General features: G+C 38.8%; 1 protein-coding gene across 2 annotated transcripts in view; it reads left to right on the top strand.

Annotated features, from left to right (window-relative positions):
• COL9A1 (collagen type IX alpha 1 chain) overlaps positions 1–24,114 on the top strand; it is a 95,002-nt gene that overhangs the window by 41,202 nt on the left and 29,686 nt on the right. For both annotated transcript variants that reach the window (XM_003121273.4, XM_021089350.1), the window contains 12 exons: positions 9,065–9,118; positions 10,415–10,468; positions 13,245–13,298; positions 14,992–15,045; positions 15,191–15,244; positions 15,371–15,424; positions 15,843–15,896; positions 16,897–16,941; positions 18,156–18,209; positions 18,314–18,367; positions 22,817–22,870; positions 23,492–23,563. In XM_003121273.4, the coding sequence (XP_003121321.2) occupies positions 9,065–9,118; positions 10,415–10,468; positions 13,245–13,298; positions 14,992–15,045; positions 15,191–15,244; positions 15,371–15,424; positions 15,843–15,896; positions 16,897–16,941; positions 18,156–18,209; positions 18,314–18,367; positions 22,817–22,870; positions 23,492–23,563 (657 nt within the window). The remainder of the gene's footprint in view (positions 1–9,064; positions 9,119–10,414; positions 10,469–13,244; positions 13,299–14,991; positions 15,046–15,190; positions 15,245–15,370; positions 15,425–15,842; positions 15,897–16,896; positions 16,942–18,155; positions 18,210–18,313; positions 18,368–22,816; positions 22,871–23,491; positions 23,564–24,114) is intronic.

The raw sequence follows: 24,114 nt of genomic DNA, 5'->3' as shown, positions 1-24,114 counted from the left end.
TTCTGCAAAGAAGTTCCGTCTGTCCTTTTTTCAGATTCCACATGTCAGTGAAAGCATTGGATGTTGGTGTCTCATTGGATGGCTGACTTCACTTAGCATGATGGTTTCTAGGTCCATCCATGTTGCAACAAATGCTGGTATTTCGTTCTTTTTAATGTCTGAGTAATATTCCATTGTGTATATGTACCACTCTTCTGGATCCACTCCTCTGTCGATGGACATTAGGTTGTTTCCATGTCTTGGCTGTTGTAAATAGTGCTGCAATGAACATCGGAGTACATGTGTCTTTGCGAGTCGTGGTTTTCTCTGGATAGATGCCCAGGAGTGGGATTGCTGGATCAAATGGTAGTTCTATGTTTAGTTTTCTGAGGAATCTCCATACTGCTTTCCACAGTGGCTGCACCAATTGACAATCCCACCAACAGTTTTTAACAGGGTTCCTTTTTCTCCACACCCTCTCCAGCACTTATTGTTTGTAGACTCTTGGATGATGGCCATTCTGGGTGGTGTAAGGTGGTACCTCAGAGTGGTTTTGATGTGCATCTCTCTAATAATGAGTGATGTTGAACGTCCTTTCATGTGTTTCTTGGCCATCTGTATGTCTTTGGAGAACTGTCTGTTTCGATCTTCTGCCCGTTTTTTGATGGGGTTGTTTGTTTTTTTGGTGTTGAGCTGCAGAAGTTGTTTATAAATTGTGGAGATGAATCGCTTGTCAGTCGATTCACTTGCAAAGATTTTCTCCCATTCTGTGGGTTGTCTTTCTGTGTTGTTTAGGATTTCCTTTGCTGTGCAGAAACTTTGAAGTTTGAGTAGGTCCCATTGGTTTATTTTTGTTTTTATTGTCAATACTTTAAGAGGTGGATCTGAGAAGATGTTGCCATCATTTATGTCAGAGAGCATTTGGCCTATGTTTTCCTCTAAGAGTTTGATAGTGTCTGGTCTTATATTTAGGTCTTTAATCCATTTGGAGTTTATTTTTGTGTATGGTGTTAGGGAGTGTTCTCATTTCATTTTCTTCCATGTGGCTGTCCAGTTTTCCCAGCACCATTGTCCTTTCTGCATTGTATGTATTCTTGCCTCCTTTGTCATAGATGAGTTGGCTGTAGGTGTGTGGGTTGAATTCTGGGCTTTCTATCCTGTCCACTGATCTATATGTCTGTCTTTGTGCCAGTACCATGCGGTTTTGATGACTGTTGCTTTGTAGTATAGTCTGAAGTCCGGGAGCCCGATTCCTCCAGCTCCATTTTTCGTTTTGAAGATGTCTTTGGCTATTCTGAATCTTTTGTGCTTCCAAACAAACTTTAAAATATTTTGTTTGAGTTCTGTGAAAAATGTCCTTGGTAATTGGATAGGGATTGCATTGAATCTGTAGATTGCCTTAGGTAGTACAGTCATTTTTATCATATTGATTCTTCCAATCCATGAGCATGGTATATCTTTCCCATGTATTTGTGTCATCTTTGATTTCTTTCATCAGTGTCTTGTAGTTTTCAGAGTACAGGTCTTTTGTTTCTTTAGGTAGGTTTACTCCTAGGTATTTTATTCTTTTGGGTGCGATGGTAAATGGGATTGCTTCCCTAAGTTCCTTTTCTGCTCTTTCATTGTTAGTACATAGAAACACTGTTGATTTCTGTGTATTGATTTTGTATCCTGTGACGTTGCCAAATTCGTGGATGAGCTCTAACAGTTTTCTGGTAGAGTCTTTAGGATTCTCTAGGTATAGTACCATGTCATCTGCAAATAGGGATAGTTTTACTTCTTCCTTTCCAGTTTGGATTCCTTTTATTTCTTTTACTTCTCTGATTGCTGTGGGTAGGACTTCCAGAACTATGTTGAAGAGTAGTGGCGAGAGTGGACATCCTTGTCTTGATCCTGATCTCAGCGGGAATTCTTTCAGCTTTTCACCATTGAGAATGATGTTCGCTGTGGGTTTGTCATATATGGCCTTTATCATGTTGAGGTAGGTTCCCGTTATGCCCACTTTCTGAAGGGTTTTTATCAGAAATGGGTGTTGGATTTTGTCAAAGGCTTTTTCCACGTCTGTTGAGAGGATCATATGGTTTTTATTCTTCAGTTTGTTACTGTGGTGTATCACACTGATGGATTTGTGAATATTGAGGAACCGTTGCATCCCTGGGGTAAATCCCACTTGATCATGATGTAGAATCCTTTTAATGTATTGTTGGATGCGGTTTGCTAGTGTTTTGCTGAGGATTTTTACATCGATGTTCATCAGTGAAATTGGCCTGTAGTTTTCTTTTTTTGTGGTATCTTTGTCTGGTTTTGGTACCAGGGTGATGATGGCCTCACAGAATGAGTTTGGGAGTATCCCTTCCTTTGCAATTTTTGGCAGTAGTTTCCGAAGGAGAGGTGTTAGCTCTTCTCTAAATGTTTGATAGAATTTGTCTGTGAAGCCATCTGGTCCTGGACTTTTGTTTGTTGTAAGTTTTTTAATCCCAGTTTCCATTTCAGTTCTTGTGGTGGGTCCATTCATCTTTTCTATTTCATCTTGGTTTAGTCTTAGAAGATTGGACTTTTCTAAGAATTTGTCCATTTCTTCTAGGTTTTCCATTTGATTGGCATATAGTTGCATATAGTAGTCTCTTATGATCCTTTGTGTTTGTGTGATGTCCGTTGTTACTTCTCCTTTTATTGATTTGAGTCCTCTCTCATTTTTGCTTGATAAGTCTGGCTAGGGGTTGATGAATTTTGTTGATCTTTTCAAAGAACCAGCTTTTTGGTTCATTGATCTTTTCTATGGTTTTCTTTGTTTCTATTTCATTGATTTCTGTTCTGATCTTTATGATTTCTTTCCTTCTACTAACCATAGGTCTTGTCTGTTCTTCTCTCTCGAGCTGCTTTAGATGTAAAGTTAGCTTGTTTATTTGGGCTTTTTCTTGTTTCCTGAGGTGAGCTTGTATTGCTCTAAACTTCCCTCTTCGAATGGCGTTTGCTGCATCCCATAGGTTTTGGAGTGTCATATCTTCGTTGTCATTTGCTGCCAGGTATTTTTTAATTTCCTCTTTGATTTCTTCAGTGATCCATTGGTTGTTGAGTAGCATGTTGTTTAGTCTCCGTGTGTTTGTGTTTTTTGCAGTTTTTGTCTTGTTGACTTCCGGTTGTATAGCGTTGTGGTCGGAAAAGATGCTTGATATGATTTCAATTTTCTTAGAGTTACCGAGGTTGGATTTGTAGCCCAGGATATGGTCAATCTTAGAGGATGTTCCATGTGCATTTGAGAAGAATGTGTGTTGTGTTGCTTTTGGATGAAATGTCCTATAAATATCTATTAAGTCCATCTGGTTTAGTGCGTCATTCAGGGCCTGTGTTTCCTTATTGATTTTCTGTCTGGGTGATCTGCCCATTGCTGTAAGTGGGGTGTTAAAGTCCCCCACTATGATTGTGTTATTGTCGATTTCTCCTTTTAAGGTTGTTAGCAGTTGCCTTCTATATGGTGGTGAACCTGTGTTGGGTGCGTAGACATTTAAAATGGTCATATCATCTTCTTGGATTGATCCTTTGATCATTATGTAATGTCCTTCTTTGTCCCTGAAAATAGTCTTCATTTTAAAGTCTACTTTGTCTGATATGAGTATTGCTACTCCAGCTTTCTTTTGATCCCCGTTTGCATGAAATATCTTCTTCCATCCTCTCACTTTCAATTTGTATGTGTCCCTAGAAGTGAAGTGGGTCTCTTGAAGACAGCGTATATATGGGTCTTGTTTTTGTATCCATTCAGCCAGTCTAAGTCTCTTGGCTGGGGCATTTAGTCCATTAACATTTAAGGTAATTATTGATATGTATGTTCTTATTGCCATTTTATTAATTGCTTTGGATTTGCTTTTGCTGCTCTTTTTTCTTTCCTTCTTCTCTTGTTCTTTTCTGCCTATAGAAGTTCCTTTAGTATTTGTTGTAAGGCTGGTTAAGTGTTGCTGAATTCTCTCAGCTTTTGCTTATCTGAGAAGGTTTTGATTTCTCCTTCAAATGTGAAGGAGAGCCTTGCTGGGGAGAGTAATCTTGGTTGGAGGTTTTTTCCTTTCATCACGTTGAGTATATCATGCCACTGCCTTCTGGCCTGCAGAGTTTCTGTTGAAAAAATCTGCTGATAGCCTTATCGGGGTTCCCTTGTATGTTATTTGTTTCTTTTCCCTAGGTGCTTTCAAGATTTTCTCTTTGTCTTTAATTTTGGTCAGTTTGATTAATATGTGTCTTGATGTATTCCTCCTTGGGTTTATTTTATACAGTACTCGTTGTGCTTCCTGGATTTGAGTGAGTGATTCCTTTCCCATGTTAGGGAAATTTTCAGCTATTATCTCTTGGAATATTTTTTCTGTCTCCTTCTCTCTCTCTTCTCCTTCTGGTACCCCTATAATATGGATGTTGTTGCGTTTCACGTTGTCCCAGAGTTCTCTGAGACTCTCTTCATTTGTTTTCAATCTTTTTGCTCTTTTCTGTTCTGCCTCCATAATGTCCACTAATCTGTCCTCCACCTCGCTTATTCGTTCTTCTGCCTCCTATATTCTGCTGTTACATGCTTCTAGTGAATTTTAAATTTCAGTTATTGTATTTTGCATCTCTTCTTGTTTAAGTTTTATTACTTGTATCTCTTTGGTCAGTGTTTCTGTAAGTTATCCATCTTTGCCTCTAGTTTATTTCCAATGTCTTGCATCATCTTCAGCATCAACAGTCTAAAGTCTTTTTCCTGGAGGCTGAGAATCTCCTCATAGATTAGCTGTTTTTCTGGGGTTTTTCCTTTTTCCCTCATCTGAGTTATAGTTCCCTGTCTTTTCATTTTTATAGGTTTTTGCTGTGGTGACCTTTTGACAGATAATAGGGTTGTAGCCTCTCTTACTTCTGGTGTCTGCCCCCCCTTGTGGCTGAAGTCAGTATGGGGGCTTGGTGTAGGCTTTCTGATGGGAGGGGCTGATGCCTGCCCCCTGGTAAGTGGAGCTGATTCTGATCCCTCTGGTGGGTGGGGCTTAGTCTCTGGATGGGATTATAGGTAGCTCTGTGCTTGAGGGGTCTTTAGGTAGCCTGTTAACTGAGGGGTGGGGCTGTGATCCCACCTTGATTGTTGTCTGCCCTGGGGCTTCTCAGCAGCTGGCTGAAGGTGGGGCCAGATTTTCCCAAGATGGCCACCTCCAGAGAAAGGCAGGGCTGCTGAATATTCCCGAGATCTTTGCTTCCAATATCCTTCCCTCACAACAAGCCCCATTCACCCCTGTTTTCCCAGGATGTCCTACAAGAAATGTAGTCAGGTTTGACCCAGATTCCCTTAGAGACTTTGCTTTGCCCTGGGACTCAGTGCACGTGAAATTCTGTGTGCACCTTTTAAGAATGGGGTCTCCGTTTTCCCCAGTCCCGTGGAGTTCTTGCGCACAAGCCCCACTGACCTTCAATGCCAGATGCTCTGGGGCTCTTTCTCCCAGTGACAGATCCCAGCATGTGAGGGTTTGATGTGGGGCTCAGAACTCTCTCTCCTGTAGGTGAGTCTCTGTGAACCAATTAGTTTCCAGTCTGTGGAGCTTCCCACCCAGGAGGTATGGGGTTGTTTATATTGTGAAATCGCCCCTCCTACCTCTTGATGTGACCTCCTCTTTTTCTTCTGGAGTAGGGTATCTTTTTGAAGGTTTCCGGTCCATTTTGGTGAAGAGTGCTCAGTCTTTAGTTGTGAATTTTGTTGTTTTGAGGAGAGAAGTTGAGCTCCAGTCCTTCTATTCCGCCATCTTAATCCCCTCCCTGTGTGACCCCTTTTCACTCCTCCATCTCATGGAATTTGGGAATTGAGCTGTCAATCAGAGTATCTTTCCACTCCCTCCATGAAACCAATGTTTTTGAGATTTATTCAAGTTGCTTATCTGGACTCTCAAATTTGGTTTGGTCTTCAGTGAGGAACCTGCACATTTTTGGTGTGTAGATAACTAGCCACAATTTGTTGAAAATCCCTTTAACTTATTTTCACATGTTTATGTCACTTAACACCTTCAGTGGCGTCTTTGAAAATTGACACATGAAGATAGTTTCTTTTTTTTTTTTTTAATTTTGTGAGCTGGCTTTTATTTATTTATTTATTTATTTATTTTTTGTCTTTTTGCTATTTCTTTGGGCCGCTCCCGCGGCTTATGGAGGTTCCCAGGCTAGGGGTCCAATCGGAGCTGTAGCCACTGGCCTACAACCCAGAGCCACAGCAACGTGGGATCCGAGCCGTGTCTGCAACCTACACCACAGCTCACGGCAACACCGGATCGTTAACCCACTGAGCAAGGGCAGGGACTGAACCTGCAACCTCATGGTTCCTAGTCAGATTCGTTAACCACTGCGCCATGAGGGGAACTCCATGAAGATAGTTTCTTGAAGAATGAAACTTGAAAGGACCAATAGATGCATTGAACTGTAAACTAAAAGTAGAAGGATGAAGAATTAAGAGACTAGGGTCTTAAAGTTTTCTTTCAGATTCACAATTCTGCCATGAATTTATTCTACAAATTATTTAATGAAGATTTTAAAATATATTTATGAATATAGGAATGAAGGGTCAAAAGTGTTTCAGTAGAATTAGATAAATTACTATTCCTAAATATGTGATTTAACTTCATAGTTATTGATTAGTTATTTGTGCTATTCGTCTGGTAGTGAAATATTCAAATCAAATACATTCCTCCAAGGTTTATCAAGAATCTATGGGAAAATACCCCAGACTCTGCTAATGAAAAATTACAATCACAGAGTTGCTGTTGTGGCTTCGATATAGCAAACCTGACTAGTATCCAACAGGATGTGAGTTTGATCCCTTGCCTCGCTCAGTGGGTTAAGGATCTGGTGTTGCTGTGAGTTGTGGTGTAAGTCTCATATGCCATAGGTGTTGCCCTAAAAAGCAAAAAGCAAAAAAAAAAAAAAAAAAAATTACCATCACTGTTGTTTTTGTGCTTGGGTAGGGAAATATAACCAACATTTAATTATACACATGTTGATTATCCAGTCCATGAATTAGCTTATTCACTGCCTTTCTCAATGGGACTGCCCCTCCCCACTGTCAATGATAAGTTTTTATGGAATATAATCTGAATATAATTGTGAGATTAACACCATTATATAAAACTCTCAGAATTCATTCAAAAATCAACTATAAATGGTTTAGGCATAACCTAGTTCTTTGTATTATATACCCAAATGTTCTATATTAATATTTCTACTAATTTTTTTTTTTTTTTTTGGTATTCTTTGTGTGTGTTGTGTGTGAGAAAATCTCTAAAGTATAGCCTGTGGAGCAGGAAAACGAATGAATTGAGACATGTAATAAACAGTAGAACTGGATTTTAATATAATATTATGTACATAATATTAAAAACTGAGAACTTTTCTCATAATTAACTTTACAATTTAAGTTATTACCACAGGAAATGTAGACCAGTATACCTATTGTGAAAAGTAAAACTCTTATCAGAGAGAAAATAATTTTTTCTTGGAGTCCATAAAGTATCTTTCTGTAAGAGACAGTAGTTGGATTTCTGTTTAGAATATCCTGACATTTAAAAATATATCAGATTAAAAAATTAATATAAAAATCAAAACAATTATTAGTTAGAAAACATAATGAAAGAATATTCCATTACCAATAACAACCAGACAGTCAGAATACCTTAGAACAAACTTAAGAAATGCTTAACCTGAAGACGAGAACAATACTTTATTGATGGAAATAAAAATAAAACATTTTGACTAAATAAGATACACACTCTTCCAAGCTAGAAGGACTCAACACTGTAAACACTCTCTCCATATTAATATTTTAATTTAAAGAAATTCTAATACAAAGTAAGTAGTATTTTTGTGAAGATCAGCCCAATAATTCTGAAGTTTGTATGGAAGAGTAAACATTTAGGAAAATCTGAAAAGTAAGAGTAACCATAAATGAAAAATAAAGGTAAAGGAATTCTCCCAACCTGAGATTAAAATGTATTATAAAGTTTCAACAATTAAAATGTGGTATTGACAACGTCATACAGCAGCAGACTAGTAGATCTGAATAGGAAGGAAATCCAGAAACAAGTATATTTATCAATTTAGTATACATTAAAAATGGGAGTTCCTGTTGAGGCTCAGTGGTAATGAATCCCACTAGTCTCCATGAGGATATGGGTTTGATTCCTGGCCTTGCTCAGTGGATTAAGGATCCGGTGTTACCATGGTGTAGATGGCAGATGTGCCTCAGATCCAGTGTTGCTGTGCCTGTGCTATAGGCCGGCGGCTATAGCTCCTATTTGACCCCTAGCCTGGGAACTTCCACATGCTGTGGGTGTGGCCGTAAAAAGAAAACAAAATACATATATGTTAAATATGAATTTTTCAATCTGTGTAGAATTTATTATTTGATAAATGATATTGGATAGAGTGGCCAATTACCAGGAAAAAAATTTCTACTTTATATTTGTACATCAAAATAAATTCCTGATAATTAAATATTTCTGTGTAAGAAATTAAACTATAAAACTACTAAAAGAAAAACATGGATGAATATTTGTTTATTTTGGGAGACAGAGCAGGCTTTTCTGAGAGTGTTACCGAAGGTAGAAGCCATGGAAGAAAAGACATTTAATTATGTTAAAAAATTTTACATGTTACAAAAATTATGATGAAAAAGTTAAGATGAATATCATAATTAAAATATTATAGTTTATGGAAAAAGTTTGCATAGTGTGATCACATTTTCCTAATAACACACCTTCCCACAGCACATACACACTGAGAACATGAGGGCATACATGTCCCCTCTCTCTGTTCCTCTTTTCCTCCCCTCCTCTCTCTCTTTAGAAAAACTTTGAAAGGATAGCATTCAAAGTATTACTGGTGTTTATAGTTGAAAGGTGGAATTTGGGTCACTTTATTTATATACTTCTCTGTATTTTCTAAATGTTCCACAACGTGGATTACTTACATAAAATAATTTAAGAAAGTATAGTAGACTAATTCAGGTGAATTTAACATATGCCCAGTTAGAGCAAACCCATTTCAGTGGCCCTTTGCTGCAGTAGCATTTGGTGCCCTTCTCTCTGTTACTTTTCAGGGTGAAGAAGGGGACCAGGGCGAGCCTGGAGAGGTTGGAGCTCAAGGACCTCCGGTAAAGTATTTTTAAAAAAATATTTAACCATGCTGCATGACCCCAAGGTCATTGAAAGATATCATTACAGCTTGTTGAACTTCTGGGGCTTGAGAGAGGATATGCCAAAATATTTCCGAAAAATTCACAGATTTTCACCTTTTAAATACACAGTGAGCAGAGCACAGATTTGTAAAAAGTATGCTTTTTGGAAAACTTATGTACAAACTCCCCTCCAAGAATCAATATGTGTCATTCTCTGTCTCTGCTATTGATCTAAGTATTTCTGGAATTCTTTTTGAGTTACCTTCAGAGTCCATAAAGGAGCTATGAGAGAACAAGCAGCTTTAATCTGATTTGGCCACATCTTGCTTTGTGTCCTGAGCTGGATCTCTGTGCACATGTGTATTTCAGGTCATTCTTAACTCATCTATGGAGAGTTGGGACTGACCTGGATGCAAAACTAACAGCTGACCATGGAGGGGATACTTTTCTCCAGTGAGAGCACAACAGGGAAATGACTACCAAGAGCTACTTTACCTTAAGGGAGCATGAAGAGTTAGCAAGTTGCTCAGAAGTAGCCACGCCCATTTTCTGAGGGGGTGTCTGCTCCCTGCTTCTCTCAAGGGAGCATCTGTAGGGCATTGTCTCTGGAGTCCTGCTGCTGTGGAGCCGGGCAGTGAGAATGAACCTTCCATTTTGAAGAGGCTCCTGTAAATACAAACCTGCACTTTTGTTTGAGGATTCCTCACTCCTGTGCCTGGGAAGGGGTGCGATGGATTCCTTCTGCCCCAATTTGGAATTCAGAATGCCTTTTATTGTAGAAATGGTGTAATGATGTAGTTGTTGGAGACCCCAGCTCCATTTATAGGTCTTAAGATTTTGGGGGACTGATGGGGAAACTAATTGCTTTGGATGGCATACATTGGTGGGGAAAAATTAGATTTAAAATTGCAATCATGTTAGATGTGACCAAGTTACAAGCCACAAGGAGACAGGTGTATTCTCTGTGTGAGTTAAAAGTCGAATACATTATTGTGGTTCTTTTATGCTAATGATAATTACTTTTTTGTCATTAGTAATTGTTCTAATTCCAGATTTGTGTAAGTCCTCAGAATTTCTAAAAAGGTCTTTACCATCAGAAGAATTCCTTTTGGATTTTTCTTCTACACTAGGAAAATTTGTCTGCTATATAATGTCACTCTCTCTCAGTGCTACCTCTGGTTATGAGAGCATCCTTCTGATCAGCTTTTGTGATGACATAAAAGAATGTGTGCTGCAACTGAAAGTATTTACTTCTCTTTTTTACATTTCCAGGGAGCTCAAGGTTTGCGAGGCATCACCGGCATAGCTGGGGCCAAAGGGGAAAAAGTAAGATGATGTTGATGATGATACAGTCTCAAAATGCAAAAATGTTTAAGTTCGGGGCCATTTAAAAATATCTTTTTATCTTCAATAACATCACTTTTTATTTCCTTTTTGGTGCTTTGTAGATGTTTGGTTAGGTTCTTGCATTTCTGTTATATACATAGATGATAAAAATGAGTAATACCCACGATACTTGTCATGTATTATATATTTTAAATTATTTTGGTAAATAGGAGTAACCACGGCTGGTGTACTTAATCTCTTGTCATTATTAGTAGTTGACATGATGACACTGACACACTATCTGGGATACACAGCAAAGATAGAGGGGGATGGTGAGGTGGAGGGAGGGAAGGTGGGATGCCCTGGGCGGAGAGGGGAGGGTGGGGATTGCTTGGCTGAGAGAATATAAAAAGCAAAGACATCACAAACTTGAACGTTCAAGATGAGCTCAGAAATATTTTTCTTGCTCTGTGTGTATGGGTGTACGAGTGTAAGGGTGTGTCTAGCTTTTCTCAGATTTTAAGAAAATGGTTAGCGTTTTTGGAAAGTTTGTTAGGAACTTGTGTAGGCTCCAGAATATTAAAAAAGGCAATTTGCACACCACCCCTTCTGACCCTCTTCTCCTTCTCTGTAGCTAATTTGTGTTGTTCCACACAGAAGCACAGGGCCTTTTATTAACAACCAAACAAGGATAACTTGTACATCGTAGCTGCTCAGGAAATGAAATTCAGTCTTTTAAAAAAAGAGATAAACACTTTTGTGGATCAAAGGCATTGCTTCATGAATAATTCCTTCAATTTCATTTTTTTTCCAATTTCTTTGTCTCTCTAGATATCGTCATCATGCCTGCCTCCCTCTTCTATGTCCTCTAGAATATTTCTTTTCTAAAAACACCATATTTTTAAAAACATATTTTGTATTTTTACATTCGTGTTACCTTAAGTAACATTTTGGGCATATCTCTTCTGTTATTAAAATCTCAGTCTCATTTATTTTGAAGTTGCTGATACCTAGGCTTTTGCTTTTTCTGGGTTTAAATCATCTTCTGAAATATGTGACCCTCACTTTGAAACCAATTACTGTCCTTGATATGCTCTTTATTTGAGGTATTTTGCTACTTGGTATTTTTCAGAATTTCTCATTTCCTCTGATTTCTGTTAAATTGCTTTCAACAATGAAAAGCTCTTCTTATGAACTCAGACCTTTGGAGTGGTTTCCTAGTAACAGCAGTTTGGGTCTGAGCTCCTGGTGAACAGCTACGGGAGAGAGAGAAGGAGGGAAAGAGAGAGAGAGAGAGAGAGAGAGAGAGAGAGAGAGAGAGAGGGCATCAATGCTGTTTCTATAATGTGAAGGCCAGCTCAGGAACCGAGAGTAATGAATTCAGGGTCTTTTTTGGGTCTCCCAAATCTCTTCTTCCCTGGTGGAGGGAGAATACCTTCTGCTCTGTTCTAGTTTTTAGGGATCAAAGACTTTCAGGGCTCCGTGGTGCCTCTGCTTCTGTTGTGTTCTTTCTTTGATTCTACCCATGTCTTCACCTTCCCTCAAAGGTTTTCTAATTTTCAATTCTTACTTCAGGTGCCGTCCACCTGGTTTTCTTGGCCTGACATCCATCCAATGCCCTTTTGACTATTTCCCATTTCTTTTATTGTTCCTTCATCCTGACCCTGTTAATCAGAAGACAGCCTGCTCACTTCAGTTGCCCTTCTGCCTTCTCTGAGAAAAAGATTTAAATGGGGGCTGTATTTTGTCATGTAGCATACATAAGAGCCCTGAAACACCCTATTAGTTTTGTTTTAAAATCACATTTTGATTCTTATACTGAAAATGAGGTAATATGTACAATATATAACAAAGTCAGGGATAATTTTGTGATGATTAAATTTATAAAGCCATCATCACGTGGTAAGGTGAATCTGTTGTTGAGAAAAAAGATCAATGCTTTATACAAACTGAACCTATCATCTATCCAGACTGGACCTGGGGATGCTCACATCCTTATTACAATTCATTCCTCCGAATCACATGGTTTGACATCTGATTCTAGATCTTGGTGGGAATCCAGACTCCCAGAAATCCCTCCAACAGGTGTAGTGGCAGCAGGGTCCAGGGCAGCTACTATTTGGGTGGCCCCTTGGCTTTCACATTAATGAATTCCCATAGGGGTCCTGAGAACTCTGGAGTACAACTACCAGACCTTTTCCACTAGACTTGTCAAGTTCTCTCAACTAGCAGTTTATGTCAGTGATCAAGAAGGGACGCAGTGGAGTACCTGTCATGGCGCAGCGGAAACAAATGTGATTAGGAACCACGAGGTTGCGGGTTCCATCCCTGGCCTCACTCAGTGGCTTAAGGATCTGGCGTTGCTGAGAGCTGTGGTGTAGGTTGCAGACGCGGCTCAGATCTGGTATTGCTGTGACTGTGGTGTAGGCCAGCAGCTGTAGCTCCAATTAGACCCCTAGCTTGGGAACCTCTATATGCCATAGTTGCTGCCCTAAAAAGCAAAAAAAAAAAAAAAAAAAAGTCTGTTAAAATATCCAGAGTAGTATCAAAGATTGGGTGTAGGGACTTTTAGTGGGACCAGAAGATTGTAAAAACCAGTTTTTGCATCTCAGGTGTCTGATTAAATATTGCTCAGAGTCACTGATGAGGAGATTTTATATTACAAGACACAAAACCTCATTTTCATCTGGCTCTTGTCATTCTTTAGAAAGACTGATGTGTCCTTTAGCATATATGGTTGATCTTGAGTTCACTTCTTTGTCTTGTTTATTTGCAGGGTGCTCGGGGCTTAGATGGAGAACCTGGGCCTCAAGGTCTCCCTGGTGCACCTGTAAGTAGTTTTCCTTTTACGAGATCCAATGATAGATTTTTTTTTTTTTTATCAATGGTAGATTTTTTTTGCTGTGTCTGTGTGTGTATGTGTAGTTGTGTGTGCAAGTGTCTTTTACATGCAAATAAAGTGTAAAAATGGGAAATAATTTATTACCATTGTGGCTCAGAGGTTTAAGAACCGAGGATGTGGGTTTGATCCCTCTCTGCGCAGTGGGTTAAGGATCTGGCATTGCCACAAGCTGTGGTGTAAGTTGCAGATGCAGCTCAGATTTGACCCTAGCCTGGGAAATTCCATATGTTACAGGTGTGGTTGTAAAGAGAAAAAACATTAAGGCAAGCATGTCTTTTTTGTATAGACAGATGTTCTCCTGACTTAATAGGGGTTTTGTTTTTCTCATAAGTGTAGTCAGATTGTTGTTTTTATGCCTGCCCTGTCTTCCATTTGCTTTGGTTGCCGGAATGCCTAGAGTCATAGTAACTATCTCACTTCAGGTTCCCAGATAGCTCTGTCCTTTCCCTCTCCTATGATTTTTCATCTCATTAGTCCATATTTTGACAACTATATGACTTGTGTCATTATTGTGGATGGCCTCACACCTTTTCTGGAATAAATAAAAAGCCATTCATTAATAGGCTCTCATATCACATTAAAAAGTAGAAAAGCATAAATAAAGTAGAACCTCTGACTATCAAGGCCCAGCGGGAAAGAGAGAATGTAGCTGAGTGCTATAGTATAAGATCAAGCCCTAGAAGGAGTTCCCTGGTGGCCTAGGGAACTCCTGGCAATGTCACTGCTGTGGCTTGGGTTACTGCTATAGCTCAGTTCTATCCCTGGCCTGGGAACTTCTGAATGCCAGGGTGTGGCTAACAACAACAACAACAACAAAAAAACAAAAAACACCCAAGTTCTAGAACTTGTGGTGGAGGTAATGCACCAAGACCTTAGACCTTAGAGGAAGCTGGGTCTGCAAAGCCCTGCTGTGGAGGAAGGGCAGTGGGTGCAAGTGAGAAGAGCCCTGTGGGGGTGATGGGCTGTCACTGCCTGGAGGAGAGAGTTCCTGTTGAGAGAATGAACTTGAACAGATGAGGCAGAAGCACATTGTGGAGAGTGTTTAATGCCAATCTGGGTAGTTTGAAGTGATCTGGTAGCAATAGGAAGCCATTTGAAGCTTTAGAGCAGTTCGGTAGTTTAACAAAAGCTTTATGTTAGGAAGACATGTCCTTGCATCTATTACTGCCTATACCATATATTAACATTAGCTGGATAATTATGACAGAAATCTTATTACTGACAGGAGAATTAAGTAATGTGGAGAAAAGACTGGCAACTCTTCCAGACCTCAACCCACCACGATATTCAATGAGGCTGGAGGATGCATAGGCGTAGGTACTGATGTCAAGCTTCCCTGCCTTGTGGACCTTAATTTCATTATAGCTATACATCTAAAGAGCATAGAAGCATTCTGTCTTTACAATGAAATCAATAGACATGTAATGCTCAATTATCTTTGTGGTAATACCAATTTTTAGGACAACATAATTTTTATGAAAAGATTTCCTGAGCTAGGCATCCATGATAGAGCATTGCAATGAAAGAACAATAGTAAGGTAACATGGATGGTGTTTTATAATTTCAGAAATCTACCAACAAGTAACTTTTGCTTGTATGACACGATTTCATTTTCATACAGGGTGATCAAGGACAGCGAGGACCTCCAGGAGAAATAGGTCCCAAGGGAGACAGAGTGAGTTCAAATTAGTGTTAATCACATAAGCAAGGAGGGTGTTGGTGTCATCTGCCGATTCTGCGGATGGCGGATCTCTTTGACGTGTTCTAAGCACTGTGATATCTGATGGTGTCCTTTCTGTCTTCTCCTTTCTGCCCTGCAGGGGGCTCAAGGTTCTCGAGGAATTCCTGGTCTCCCTGGACCCAAAGGGGACACGGTATGTCCTGAGCTGTAGTCACCAAGCACATTTTTCAAAGTGATTATTGTAAGAAAAATTTTAAAAAATAATGAAGGGAAGAAGAATGTGTTTCTAAGAGACAGTGTGTTTCTTGTGCATCCTTAGGGCCTGCCAGGTGTGGACGGCCGGGAAGGAATACCTGGAATGCCTGGAACAAAGGTAGCTGTGTGATTTAGTCTACGGGTGATGGGATCGTCTCTGCCTGGGCCAGTCAAGCACAGCATTTCCATTACTCCATCACTAGGGCATTTATTTAGCTGCTTTTGGCTTTTTTCCTCCTTTAATTTTTATGTCAAGTGTCAAATCAAACTGCTTATTAGAATAGCATATTTGTTTGCTTGGTTTCAGAAACCCAGTAAAACTGTCCAGTTGATGAAAGTAGGCAGAAGGAAATTATGTATTTTGATTGAATTCATGTCCTAAGTCTTACCCCATCTCCCCACCCTGAACTGGGTCACAGTGTTAAAGTGCAAGTAAGGGTAACTGTACGGATAATCCTTTTACTTAGCAAGTGTTTGTTTTTCCATTTCTTAAAAGAAGTAAAGCAGTTCATACAGGTTCAACAATTTTTTTTCAGGGTGAACCAGGGAAACCTGGGCCTCCTGGTGAAGCGGGATTGCAGGGATTACCTGTAAGTATTTGAGTATTTAAAGGCTTGTTGGTTTATGTACATATTTTGAAGATATGAATTTAGGAGGAAAACTTAAGTAATTTGCTAAATTCTATATGTTTACAGTTTTACATTTTTGTACCTTTTCTCCAAATAACTAGTTATTTCTCTGACAACTACACTAAACTTTAACTTATATTTTGCACCCCTCCTTTCTTTTTAGTTTACTCAGTCTTCCCCATAGTCGTTTTATTAACCCTGAGCTGTGGGCCAAGGTCATATACTTCCTCCTACTTTTAACTAGTTCTGAAGTTCTTGTTAGCAGGCTTGAGTTGTAAGAGGGTTGAGATGATGTTCAGGGAACAGTGTGAGATACAAGATATCATTGTTCGATCATTGTTATTTTGAATTATTCAAATTGGTGTTTTCCTGAATGAATATGACTGGAAGTCATGTGGATTCTATCACATGTATTCTTGAATCTTAGGAGGCAAATGTTTCAAGTTAAAAGGGATACTCACTGGTAAATTGAGGAGTTCCTTCCAGTTTAATATATCTTTAAAAATAATCAGTTAGAGAATATTAGGACTCCCAATATCAAATCTTAGTTAGATGCAGAATTCTCCTGCCATTCTGTTTTTTGACTTAAAGCTTAGGGTTTTTGATAGGTCCTTGCTTTGTATTCTGTACATGAAATCATGACAGGAAGAGCTCCTGTTATCCTGAAAATGGTGTAGGATTCTAATTTGGAAGGTCATCCTTGAAAAGTAACTTTTGTTTAGAGCTAGAATTTGCTTTAAGGCTGTTCAGACATAGCAACCCAGTTACAGCAAAGTTGCCTTCTAAACCATGGGTAGTTCTCTAACTGTTCAGAATGGGGGAACTAGGAAGCATCTCCCCCACACTAAAGCTTTGAGATTGTCACGATGGCCTTAGCCCCTCAGTGGTGTGCAGTGGGCTTGACATTTCACAGATTCTCGGATGAAGTGATTAAACTCACATTCCATGTGCTTTCTTTCAGGGTATACCCGGAATTCCTGGTGCAAAGGGTGTTGCTGGTGAAAAGGTAAAAGATGAAAACTTTGTAGTGAATTCTTTTATTTCTAAATAATTAGTATATTTATCATTTTAAATATTTCCAACCCACCTTTTATTTTATAGTTGACCTTGAGAAATCAAAAGGGCCTTAAGACTTCAGAAACTAATCTCTTTTCCAGCTGCAGAAAGAGTACTTTGCAAAACTGTTGCTGCTTAGGCTTCCTTCTTGAAATTGTCATTCTCTTCCAGTGTAAAACCAAAGTGTTCTTTACCACTGAAAATAAGATATTGTGATGCCATAGAAATTTTGTCAGTGAATATTAAGATGATTTAGCTTAAACTAAAAGATATTAGGCATTTTGTTGATGTAATTATCAATTTTAAATGCTTATAAAAACAGTAGTTGAAAGAAAAAAATCAGAGATAAAATACAGCTTTACTTTATTACTTACTTAATTAATTAACTTATTTATTTACGGCTGCACTGAGGCATGTGGAAGTTCCCGGCCAGGAATTGAATCTCAGCTGCAGTTGCAACCTACACCTCAGCTGTGGCAATGCTGAATCCTTAACCCACTGTGCTGCATTGGGAACACCAAGCTCTACTTTAGATAAAATAAACTGTGGATGATGTAGAAATTGGTCACTGTTAGATTATATTATATGGCTCTCCTCTGATGGTAGTGGACCCCACAATCTTGAGCAGAGAGTTTCCCTAATAAATGGACTGTGAGTGATTAATGGTGGAGATGGCATCACACACCTGTGCTTTCCCTGGAGTTTGCTGGCAGTATTTTCCCAACAGGAAAATCCTGTGTTTCCTCATGTTAATGTGATTCTTCGCAATTTTAAAAGTGTCAGTGTCAGATGAAATGGCTCAAAGAAGTATAGTGGAGGTGGAAATGGTAAAGAAAGACATATAATTCACATGAAGAAAGAGACATCCTCTCTTATTCTCATCTGGCTAAAAACCTTCATTTTTTTTTTTGACATTTGACCTTACTTTTTAACATTTTTGATAGCTTTATGATAGTTCTGGGAATGACAAAATAGTATCCCAAATCTAAAGAACTTTGATGTATCCACCAAGAAAGAGTATTTACATCCTCCCAAGTTCTCAGTGTAAATAACATGAAATGAATGCTATTTAAGTGTAAGAAATACCCAATCTGGGTAAGACAACTTGATGATTAGGGTTATTTACTGTCTGAACTACTTTGAATATTGTATTTTTATCTTCAGGGTAACACAGGTGCTCCAGGGAAGCCTGGTCAATTGGGGAATTCAGGCAAACCGGTAAGATGCCATAAACTACCTTTGCACATCTTGTAACCTGTTGTAATCACTAAGTAAAGGATTAGAGAGTTTAATTATCTCTTTACCTGCCTTCCTCATAACAGGGCCAACAGGGGCCGCCAGGAGAGGTGGGACCTCGAGGACCTCGAGGGCTTCCTGTGAGTACTCTCCTTCTGTAGCCCCCTTCCAAAGTACCTCCTTTCCACCCACCGTCCTCATTTCCTTCCTTCCATCCATCCTTCCTTCCTCCATTCATTCATCCATGCTTGCCTTCTGATGTTTCAGCACATGTTAATCCAGGAATAGGAATGCTATTTAGATATACAACATGCTTTCCTCCCCCACAGAAAGCAGAAACAAAAATGAAGTATTGAAAAAAAGCATATGAACCTTTCTGCTCTCGTTCCATGTTGAAGGAAATCTTTTAGTGTGATTCAGAAAAACCCACTCTATTGAGATATAATTCATATACTATACAATTCACCCATTTAAATTATACAATCCATTGAGTTTTAATATATTTGCAGAATTATGCAAACATCACCAATCAATTTTAAAACATTTTCATCACCTCAGAAACTCCAGATCCACTTGTGGATTCAACATTTTCTGCCAATCTCTCAACCCTAGAAGGCTGCTCACCCACTTTCTATCTCTATGTATTTGCCTATTCTGGAAATTTCACATAAAAGGAATCATGCAATATGTGGATTTTTAAATGACTGGCTTATCTCCCTTAATGTAGTGTTGCAAGTTTCTTCTATGTTGTGCTGTTTATCAGTATTTCATACCCTTTCATTGCCAAATAATATTCACTTGTATGGACAAACCATATTTATTCATCCATTCATCCACTGATTGGCATTTGGGTTGCTTCCACTTTTTGGCCATTATGAATAATGCTGCTGTGAACATTTTTCTACAAGTTTTCCACTTGTTTTATTTCGCTTAAGTACCTACCTAGGAGTGGAATTGCTGGGTCATGTGGTAAATTTACTTTAATCTTTTGAGAACCTGCCAGACTTCTTTTAGTGTGAGTTGGTAAATGTGTGTGTTTTGCAGCAAATATAGGTATGCATATCTTCTCACAAGATAGTTTAACCCTTAGAAAACTGATTCAGAAACTAAACATGATGCACTTAAAAAAATTCTCTATGGTCTCATTTTAAGTTCTTATTTTCAAAGTATATTGGGTACCAAAAAGAACTCCAAGTGAGAACACAGAAACGTTTCCAGATAACACCCACCGTTATTTTTTAAAACACATTTCTTGAGCATGTTGAGTGAAGATTTTCGTGCTTCAGAAAAGTGAAATATTCCAGGTGTCTTGGGAAAAGAAAATGGAGTTTTTCCACTCCTCAAAGATATTTGTCAACCGACCTCTCCCAGGGGGTTTCCAGAAGTTTCTCAGCAGCCAGAGAAACTAGCCCTTGCTTTTCACGCCTCACTAAACCTTTTCTTCTCTTTTGCTGGAAGTTCCTTAATAATTTAATTTAATTTCTTAATAAAATGCTTTCCCTAAATTGACTGTCACAGCAGCGAGGTCATAGCTACATGACATTTCTAAAACAGCACAGTTAACAGCATGAAAGAGCGGCGCTGAATACATCTCGTATTTACTTCATGGAGCAGAAATCTGAGTACAGTTGCAGCAGCCCCTGCCGATGACAGGACCGTACCATGAACACAATCGCCCGGGGTTGGGTGGAGTGGGCTTGGACCAGCCCCAGCTCCGTGCTAGGGGATGGAGACAGCAACTGACTAGTGCTGCGGAAGGAAATGGTGTGGGAGGAGGTACTGTTTAGTTCCCTCGCTCAAGGTGAGGCGGAAAGGAGGAAGTTATGCCAGTGCACCGTTTTGAGCCTCTTCAGATTTTGATTTTTCAGTGTCTATGAGAGTCCATTTTTTCCCCCCTCAAAGCTTTGGTTGCCTTCTTAAATCGGGATGAATTGGCAGAGTGTCTGAACATGTTGGAGATATATGTGGTGGTTCAGAGAGAGCATCCAAGAGAATAATAGAGCATTTTATTATGTTCTTCACATTTTCAGTGGTAGGATTTTGCACTTACTTCTTGGTTCTTTCCAGTTCCCTTGTTGAAAACCCTGACTTTTGTCATGAGGGTTGTAAATATAAAGCCTCTGAGCCGCATAGCCATTTCCCCACCAGCCTCCCTGGCCCATGTCTGAGAACACGATTTCTCCAGACCTGTTGAAACATAAGAGATTTATCATTTATTTATCACACCTGTGGTTACCAAGTTATGGTGAATTGCCTCCTGCAGCATGTATTTAGTTTAATCTGTGTTTTTAGAAATGACTATTTATATCCTGATTGCTCATGTTCATCTCAGTTGCAAGTGAAATTCCAGAATTTAGAGGAAGAATATGCATGTTTTTAGAACATGTAGGAATCATAAGAATGGCCATTAGAAAATCTTGCCCTAACACTTTTTTCATAGCTATTTTGTCATTGTGGTGAAAATGAGCACAGTGAGATGAATGCTATGGAAATACCTAAGCTTAGAATAGTCAAGGATTTATTGGATGGGAGTGAAATAAAAATGAGGACCCATGTACTCTCTGTCTGTGCGGTGACAGAATAGTAAATGCCCATGATTTCACCCCTCCTTTCCCGGTTCTATGTGTGCTGCTGTCATGGTTATAGATGCTTGGCAGGGCAGTTGCCTAAACTGGGTACTGAACATAGCTATTACCCAGGCCCTGCCAGGGGTTGGGAAAGACTAATGAACTGAATAATAAGAGCTTATGAAAGACAGAGAAAAAAGATCCTGGCAAAGAAAATCTTTGTCTTTGGAAAGATAATTAATCTCTCCAAAAGTAAATGAAAGATTATACAATCCTTTATTTTAATTTAGCCCTTTGGTGTGTGGGAGAGAAATAAAGTATATTAATCATCTTTATCTTGGGTAAGATGGCATAATCGTTCATTTATTTAGAAATGAATACTTGAGGTTGTGTCAAGAACTTTGCTTTCCTTTTCTGATGCAATTAATATGTTTCTCACCAATGATTATTAATTATTCTGTCAATTAAAGTCATGTTAGACAACTGACATTTAGGAGCTCAAGCATGATCCAGTTCAGAAATAATTTTAAAATGCAAACAGAGCAGATATACTGAAGCAAGTCTGTCTTGAGCTTTGAAGCCCTGGGCCAAATTAATGGGATAGAATCCAATCTTTATGTGTATAAATGGGTAGAATAATCTAAACAGTGGCTGGCTTTCACTGACTTAACATCTTTCACACATCCGTCCTCATGTAGCACTGCTTCTGGCTTCTAGATGCTCATAAGGGTTAAGGACCAATACATCATTCAAACTCATGGACAGAATGCTTATACATAAATTTTGAAAAGCATTTAAGAGCATTTTATTTAAATCACCTATAAGTTATATGAAATGACTGCCATGAAATTATAGCTCCTAGCTAGAGACTTGTAATTTGGCAGACATTCTTAGTCCTTTAGAGCAATTGAAAATTCATAAGGCTTAAGGATCTCGGCCTTTTTTGTTCTATTCGTAGATGAATGAATAGCATATGGATCATATCTGATAAGAAGCATTTATAAATATTAAGCATTAATATGAAGTTGTCATGTCATTTTAAAGTAAAACCAACTCAAGAGACTACCTGTGTTTTTTTTTATGTACATCATCCAGGAGTCATGATTATTCATCCAGCAGCCTCAGTGTTCAGTTTAGGTGTGAAACAAACTTTTATCAAAGTGCATAAAAGTGTATGAAGTTCTCAGGGAAAGAAATTGAAGTGTTCATGTATTTTCCCTTTCTCCAAGTGCTTAGAGTTTAAATAAAAATGAAATTAGTTCACAACATTAAATCAGAGGGTTGCTTTTGGTGCATCTACATTATAAATTGTACTTTCCAAAGCCTGTTTAATGTTATGACATGTTGAGAACAAGAACAAGTAGAACAAAGAATTTTTAATTTCAGGAACTTATTTTCTACAAACTATGTCTTTTTTTTTTTTTTTTTTTTTTTTTTTTTTTTTTTTTTTTTTTTTTTTTTTTTGTTGTTGTTGTTGTTGCTATTTCTTGGGCCGCTAACAAACTATGTCTTTTTGAAGTTGCAGTAGTAATTTAAAGGCAACCATCTATGTCCTATGTCTCTTTTCTCCTTCTTTCAAGGTTCAAGGTCATTTGCCTGGTATTGCTTTAAAATGTATTGTAGATCTGAAATTTACTCTGTGTTTTAGATATTTATGTGGAATTCAAAATTTTAACATACCTATACCTCAAGGACACATACTAAATGAGAGGATAAAATGTACACAAATAAACACAATCTAAGTTGGATGGTGATGTAGATGCTGAAAATTCCTAAATGCCACTTCCTAGAGATGTATCAGGATTTCTGTCAAATGGTCTGTATTCATAATGGACAGCATTAGAACATTCATGGGCGGAATGACATGGACTATAAAGGTTTCTGCCTCTAGTCAAAAATGAGAAATACTCTGATGACCTTTATATTTCAATAACCTAACTACGATGTTATTTTATTGACATAGTAATTAAACATTTACATTTTGGCAGACTGTCTAGTTGACCATCATGTTTGTGTTTCTAGGGCAGTAGAGGAGAAATAGGACCAGTAGGACCCCCAGGACCGCCAGGTAAACTGGTAAGTAATATTTCTAGTCTTTGGCGGTTTATTTGCTTCCTATAGAACACAAGACATTTTTTAAAAGAGCAAGGAGAGAAAAACAGTGTACAAAGGGTAATTTAATCATCCCTACTTGATTTCTACTCCTATGTGAATGTGTGAAAATGTAAATGTGAGATTTCAAATTAAATCTAGGAGACCCTCAGAAGGCATTTTAATCAGTGTGGTTCGTAGCATTTATTTTAAAACCGGGAGAGATATGAAGTGCTACATTTGGCCCCTGGTTGTTCTTGGAATTGGAGAGAACTGTGTGTGAATGCTGCCTTTTACTTCTGGAGGCAGTGCTTGTTTACACAGTGAGCTGAAGTGATGCCTTTGCAGGGACTCAGCTGAAGGAGCCCACTGTTGGGAAGGGGTGCAAACCCAGGAACCAAGGACCTCAGAGGTGGGGCGGAGGGAAGGGGACTGGCTCTCTTCTCCTGAGATGTGGGAGAGTGGCAAATTTGAGGAGCAGAGCTAAACCAACCACAGCACATTTATTTTAGACAGCAGTCAACACACCCAAGGTTGTGTCTCTGGCTTGTGTGCTTTCTGTGTCATAGTAACTGTGCTTCTGGGGACTCTGTGTTTGTCTTTCAGGGTTCTCTCGGCAGCCCTGGGCTCCCTGGCCTGCCTGGCCCCCCAGGACTTCCTGGAATGAAAGGTGACAGGGTAAGACATCTAGCTCTCAAGAAAGTTCCTTATTTGGAAGATTGACTTCTACTCTGTTGCAAAACCAAGCTCACTTGTGGCCCAGTGATGGATTTTTCTAGAAATTATTATAGAGAGCTATCGAAAAAGAGAGCTGCAGCTACTGAGAGTTGAGATTAAGAAACAAAAATTGAGCTCTCTTGAGACTTGGTTAAGGATCTGACATTATCACTGCAGGGCTCAAGTCACTTCTGTGGCATAGGTTCGATCCCTGGCCCAGGCACTTCTGCATGCTGCAGGTGCATCAAAAAAAAAAAAGGAGAGAAACACAAATATTTATTGTGATAATTTACCAGAAGGAAAAAAATAAAAGCTGAAAAAGAAAAAATTTTAGCTGTAATCACACTTCTTATTTAGTCATAAACTTCTATTCTTACTAGTCATGTTTTACATGAATGTGATCAGAGAACATGTTAAGTTTCCAGTGATTTTGTATAATTGTCAGTTTGTCCAGGTCTTACCTGCCTCTTGCTAGGTGGTGAGGATAGGGGGATGTTCTCTTCTACACATTA

The sequence above is a fragment of the Sus scrofa genome, chromosome 1, assembly GCF_000003025.6.
Source record: "Sus scrofa isolate TJ Tabasco breed Duroc chromosome 1, Sscrofa11.1, whole genome shotgun sequence".
Taxonomy (NCBI): Eukaryota; Metazoa; Chordata; class Mammalia; order Artiodactyla; family Suidae; genus Sus; species Sus scrofa.
This window is presented reverse-complemented; position numbering and strand designations above follow the sequence as displayed.